The sequence below is a fragment of the Heliangelus exortis genome, chromosome 22, assembly GCF_036169615.1.
Source record: "Heliangelus exortis chromosome 22, bHelExo1.hap1, whole genome shotgun sequence".
Taxonomy (NCBI): Eukaryota; Metazoa; Chordata; class Aves; order Apodiformes; family Trochilidae; genus Heliangelus; species Heliangelus exortis.
Genome location: NC_092443.1, coordinates 3,418,627 through 3,424,820, shown reverse-complemented (window position 1 = coordinate 3,424,820; position 6,194 = coordinate 3,418,627). Strand labels below are relative to the sequence as shown.

At 45.2% G+C, this 6,194-nt stretch overlaps 1 protein-coding gene across 2 annotated transcripts; it reads right to left on the bottom strand.

The window, feature by feature from the left end:
* Positions 1-178: 178 nt before the first annotated feature.
* On the bottom strand, positions 179-6,194 carry ZDHHC12 (zinc finger DHHC-type palmitoyltransferase 12). 2 transcript variants are annotated; one of them, XM_071765780.1, is made up of 5 exons: positions 5,941-6,194; positions 5,438-5,574; positions 4,461-4,547; positions 3,039-3,205; positions 179-2,198 (listed from the first exon to the last, which is right to left on the bottom strand). In XM_071765780.1, the coding sequence occupies exons 1-5, from the start codon at positions 6,020-6,022 to the stop codon at positions 1,889-1,891; spliced, it is 783 nt and encodes a 260-aa protein (XP_071621881.1). In that variant the 5' UTR covers positions 6,023-6,194; the 3' UTR covers positions 179-1,888. The 2 variants fall into 2 exon arrangements, with proteins under 2 accessions (XP_071621881.1, XP_071621879.1); XM_071765778.1 differs by having other exon boundaries at positions 1,745-2,198; positions 3,039-3,202; positions 5,941-6,081.

Here is a 6,194-nt window from a genome sequence, read left to right as displayed (position 1 = left end):
ATGGCCCATTTAAAGCAGGATGCACATTTTCCTCACCCTTGTTTGGATGGTAATGGTTGGCTTGCTGTGTGATTTGTGACTTTTCTAAAGGTCAGGGCCTCTGTAAAGTAGTAGGTAGCACCCTGGATTGTTAGCACAGGGGAAACATAGAACTTGGGTTTGAAGACAAAAGACCAAGAAAGCATAAAAGGTATATTTATTTAATTTATAGTTTGTAGTAAATTAAAAAGGCTGTAAATTACCATCCCAGTGCATTAAAAAAAACCCCAAAAACTGCCAAACAGAGCAAAACTGTGTGTTTTGAGTTGTACCTGCTGACAAATTTTTATTTGGCTGATAGGTGAAGGACCAGAAATTGCTGTGTGGCAGATGAGCCATACTGACACAACTGCAGAACCCTTTCTGAATGGTACAGCAGTATTATGAAAGCAATTCTTAGTGTTCTGATATACCTCTAGTAGGAGTTTCTACCTTGATCAAAAACAAGCTGGGCACAGATTACTGTAATTGTTCAAAAATGGGATCCTTCTGCTGTTTTTAAACTGTTTCTGGACTATAGTGCTGCATTCACAACTGCACTGTGCTTTCATCCTGCCAGCTTGCCAGATGTGCTCCTGAGCTGGTGTTAATTCCTGAGCCAACACAATTAAGACAAGGTTTAACTAAGGTTTTTAACTAAGGTTTGTCTGTGGTGCTGTTTTTAAGGTTTGTTTTTTTTAAAAAAACAGAAAAGGTTAGGACTGAAATTCATATTACAGCCTCTTCTGCTTTTAAAGCTAATTTTGGTCATACCAAGTTTCTTTTTGGTTCCTAGGGGAAACCTGACCTTTTATTACAAAGGAAAACAAGTAAGGTTGCCACTATCTAGAAAGCTATCAGCACCCTCCACTTCCAATGAAAACAACAGGACCTATAATCTTTCCTCTTGTGCTGGAACCTTGTATTTTTTTTATTTAAAATGTTCCTAGGATGCTGAGGTAGTAGTATTATCAACAGTGTTACTTGCTCTAGGCAGGAAGTACCATGCTCTGCTGCTTGTTCTCTCCCCAGAATCCATAAGAAAGGCCAGAGCATGAAGTTATCCACAAAAATAATTCAGGAGGCAAATATTTCTTTTCTGTCCAAAGAAAAAGTGGATGGTATCATTCTTTGCTGACTTCACTTGAAATGGTCTATGAACTGTTAACAGCACTATCAACTCACAGAAAAAATGGTTAGGAAGCTGGTCAGGGCACCACAAAATAGAAGTTAATTATCTCATAAGCTGAATTTGGTGCCTGTTTCTCATCCACATTAATACTATTAAGCCTCAAATCTCAGTAAAAAGCATTAAGTTGAGGCGTGTGATCAAAATGAAGTTTGCATTTGACTGTCCAAATATTTACTCTAATACTTCTAGTACATGTCCAACACGACTGACTAAAGGCACCCTGGTTCTTGCAGTGAGAACTATGTTGAAGAAAGGCCACAGGAATGATATTGATTCTGGCTGTAATAGCTCCTGTTTCCTAGCAGCAAAAGGAGAGGGAAACTTTGGGGAACAGAAGCAAACATGGATGCTCACAGTCCTCTTGCATCTTTTCAGGAGAGATGTGGATTCAGTCAGCAAAGGAAGTGAATCTGGAAAGAGAACTCTGCTCAGTCCAGAAATCAGCTCTGCTGTCCTTCCCAGAACCAGTGTATCCCCTTTAACAGTGATACTGATATATAAAAAAATAACCCTTACTATCCTTAAAGTGTAATTTGCAGGATGAGCAGGTATTGAACAGGTTGCATAGTTCATGGTGTACTCAAGTTCCATGCAAGGCAACAGCAGCAAAGGCATCAGGAAAGCTTCACCCAACACCTGCAGCTGCATTGGCACTCTACCAGGTAGGTACCACTGGGACTAGACAGGCTCATTGCTCCTGTGATAGTAGATTTTCTCCCATGCAGTGAGGTGGCATGAACAGAAAAATCTCCAGAGGTTGAGGAGTACCCCTTGGTCGAAGGGATTCTCCAAGTCTGAGTGTCTCAGGTAGGAGATGCGGTGATGTGACATGAACTCCCAGGTGGTGGTGTTGCAGGAGATCAGGTAGAGGTGTGAAAGCAGCAGCAGCAGGACCACAGTGGTGAATATGACTATCAGAAAGAAGGATATGAGCAGGAGGATGTTGTGCTGCAGCCAGTCCCAGGACTGTTCAAAGGAGAGGCCTGACCTTTCAATTCAGAAAGAAGAAATAAGTTAAGTGGTTAAAGATGTAGAACTAGTTACATAAGCCAAGCTATGATTCTATGTCAGAATCATAGAATGGGCTGGGTTGGAAGGGACCTCAGAGCTCATCAAGTCCAACCCTTGCTCCACTCCCCCCGTGGTTCCCAGCCCATGGCACTGAGTGCCACATCCAGGCTCTTTTGAAATATCTCCAGGGATGGAGAATCCACCCCTTCCCTGGGCAGCCCATTCCAATGCTTGATCACCCTCTCAGTAAAGAAATTCTTTCTAATGTCCATGCTGGACACATTTAAGTGATTCATAACTAGTGAAATTCTGATAATCATGTACTGCATTGAGTTCATACACTGTAACCTCTTAAGAGACTGCACCAGTAGTGACTTAGTGACTTAGGTTCTAAGAAGCTGAAAAGATGCTGATTCCTCTGACAGCTGAGAAAGAAACCTCTTCAGTTAACTTCTCTCCTGAGCAGTCATACAGCTGAAACCAGTATTTCCAGTACTTAGATCTGTAAACAAAGATCATATTCCAGTAACGGAAGCAAAACCAGCTTTTTTACTGCTCTTAATTCTGTTAGTATAAGCTTAAAACAAAGCTGAACAATGAAACCTAAGTTACGAGATTCTGTTCAACTACTGATCAGCTGTGTTGTCCCTCAGCAGATTACAGGGCTTGAAAGAGGTGATCTCCATGCTGCAAAAGAGGGTGAAGACAGAAAGCCAAACCCACTACTATGTTCTACAGAAACAGTGGGCCTCTAGGAGCACCAGAACTCCCAGCAATCTCAGAAGTCAAAGTGCTGCCTCCAGGTAAGTTGCCTTACCAAGCAACTTGACCTCCCCACAGCAGAACTAGAAGCTGCACACTCAGGTAGACTATGAAGAGGGGGTGATTCCTCTCTCCTACACAGTTCTCAATCCAGGGACAGTGGTGGTCGTAGCGCCGCACGCAGTGCTGGCACAGCTGGCAGTGCTTGGCTCGCATTGGCTGCTGCAAAGAAAGAAAAAACCACCAGAAATAGTCCACTGGTTCAACTCAGTAGTTCATCTCCCTCTTTGGAAGGAGATAATGCCAATTTGTCTTCCTCCACAGCAGTGCTGTCCTACAGTCACTTTTGAGATAATAGCCCAACATAAACGTTGCTAAAGGGGAATCACAATTCCCAAAAAAGTGACATCCAAATTAAATTGCTCTCACACACTATTTCTATCTGTACACTTTATTATCTGCCTATTTATAGGAAGTCCAGTGTGCAAAGCCAGCCTGTTCTATTCAGGAAAGCATGAGCAGTGTTGAGGTAAGAACCTAGGGCCACAGCTATTAAAGAAAACATGCAGGGAGGGATTGTCTTTAGGGGAATACACAGAGGAGGGAAGTATCTCTACTGGGTGAATATAAGACACTTGCCTAGAAAGCAGCTCAAGTACCAGGAATAGAGAAGATGAAAGATCTGGCTGAGGAAAGCAGTACAAGTGTGCTTCCTAGGATTTGTTCCCTGAAGGATATATACTTGCTTTGCCAGCTTCCCCTTTGGCAAGCAGCTGATATTTTTCAGGATAGGGAAGGTTATGGAAGTTGGGATAATGCTGGATTTTATTGAACTGATAAGGATCACTCTACAAACAGGCATTTCTATGCTTTAGGCAAATTGTTTTCAGAGCTAATTTAAGTGTTCTAATTTTTCCTTCATGTTATCTTTTAAGAGTCAGATTAACGTTTTGTTGGGTTTAGACCTCCAAACAAGCTCACAGCTACTGGCAGTTCTTGTCTATCTCATGCTCAACCACTTTTCTTTCTGTCTCTCTCTTCAAAATAACCATTTTTGACAATATTGTAAGGTCTGAATGGCAGTGAGAATGTAGAATACAGTGTTCCCACAGCAAAAGATGACCCTTGTTTCTGTGTGCCAGCAGGAGCTTGCTTCAGCCCTGGAAAACCAGCATGCATGCTGATGGCCATCACTTCTACACCTTTAGTTACACAATTCATTTGGATCACTTTTCAGTTTCAGGACTGCATCTGAATTCAATCTGCTCTTTGTACTCACTAGTTCTGTGAGTTTTTCAGCAGGAAGGTGACCCTAAGACAGAATTAAACAGACCTGCCATGCCTCTAAAACACTGAGCAGGGCAACGATAGAGCAGAAACACCACCACCAACAGCAGCTGAGTGAAGATATTGCCAAAAAAATGTAAGTTTGCAAATTGTTCATCCCATTCTCCTTCAGTGCATTGTGAATGCCTACCTTCACCATGCAGTAACCACAGCGCCTCAGCTTAATATGACTTGGAGCCTGGGGTATCACCATGCTTTGTTCTTCACTCTTGTCTGCCTACAAAAAGAGAAGGGAGTGACTAAGGAGGTTTTGTGTGCTGTGGTCTTGGTGTGGCTGAGCTGTCTGGATCCTTTTACTTAACAGTTACACAGTGTTATCTCTATCGTTAGGAGGGTTAAACAAAAGAGTTCCTTAGAATTCCTACAGAAGCTGCAGACAGTTAAGGTACTGTGGGACAGAACAGGCTTCTGTAACCATCAAAAGAATGTTTGCACAGAGATAGAAATAATTAAGATACCACACTGATCCCAACACTAAGCTTTGGGGCAAAAATAAACAAGCTTAGTCTTTGCTTCCAAACATTGTCTTTCCAGTATAAGCAGTGCTTCTTGTTCATAATACAGCCAATGTTTAGATTAATGTTGATATTTTTGTCCTATGGTGTAGATGACCTCTCACTGAAATGCTGCCTCTCCATTTACCTCCCTGTAACTTGTTTGTGCATGTGTCCTCTGAGAGGGCAACAAACCTATAAGCAGTTCAATAAACAGAGCTGCAGAGAGCACTTTCTTCCAAGCTTGCCATTCAAGTCAGGTTTTTTTGCACTTGTACCACTTAGGAATGGTTAGTGTAATACTGGTCATGTATACATTCCATAGGGTACTGCAGCCAAGACAAGACTTAAACAGCACAATGTGGTTACAAGAAGAGTGTGGTGTAACAGAACTACATAATGTCTGTGAATTGCTGCAATTACAGAATATGAATCGGGGACTGCATTGCCTCATCTCCAAAGCTCTGTGCAGGTTTATGCACAGCACAACAGAAACTGTTTCAGGTTTTTCTCATCTAGCAGAGTGGGGAGGGGGGAAGGGGAGGAGGGAGGAAATAAACAAAAACCCTACAGATTTTACACCCCCACCACTTCCATTCATGAAGTGATATACCTTTTCTTCTTCTTCAGACTTTACAAAACCTGGATCCATGAGAGAGACCTTAAAGTACAGCAGGACAGAGCACAACACCAGCAGGACGAAGCCCAGCGGCTGCAGCAGCTCTCCGCTCTCCTCTTGCTTCTGCAGGTCTGAAATGCACCCCCAAAAAATAAAAAAACAAACAAAAAAAGAGAGAGCAGCAATTCCTGGTGAGGCGCATAGGATTCTCCTCCCTTTAATAAAGGGGTCCCATGCCTAGAGGGAGAGGCCGGGAGGATGAGAAGGGGAGAAAGGAGCAACAGAAGGGGCTCTCGAACGCCCCGCAGCCCTCAGGGCACCTCGGAGAGCCCCGAGGCCGGGGCAGGGGGGAGAACGACCGGCATTTCCCCGCTTCCCCGGCGCAGGACCCGCACCGCCCGCAGCCGAGGCCTTCGCCGCCTCTCCTCGGGGGCGGTCCCGGCCCCAGCGGCCCCCCCGGCCGGGGCTGAGGGAGGGGCGCGGCGGCTCCGCCTCACCTGTGGGGTGCAGGAAGAGCCCCAGCGTTATGGCCCCGCTGAGGGCTGTGTGGGCCGCCCTCACCCACCGGCCGGGCCCCATGGCTCCCGCCGGCCCGGAAGGCGGGCAGCGCCCCAAGGCGGGGCTTGGCCCAGGCGGATGGGCACGGCCCGGCGGGCAAGAGGGACCCGCTGCGGGTCGGCTCCGGGCTGTGTCCTTGGGGTAGCGTGAGAAGGGCGGAGGGCTCGGAGCAGAGCCGGGAGTCGGTAGCTCA

Coding starts and splice junctions, on each gene's coding strand:
- ZDHHC12 (XM_071765780.1), bottom strand. CDS start 6,022: ATGGGGCCCGGCCGGTGGGTGAGGGCGGCCCACACAGCCCTCAGCGGG. Junction 5,575..5,940: donor GCTCTTCCTGCACCCCACAG/GTGAGGCGGAGC, acceptor GGTGCATTTCAG/ACCTGCAGAAGCAAGAGGAG. Junction 4,548..5,437: donor AGTCTGAAGAAGAAGAAAAG/GTATATCACTTC, acceptor CTCTTTTTGTAG/GCAGACAAGAGTGAAGAACA.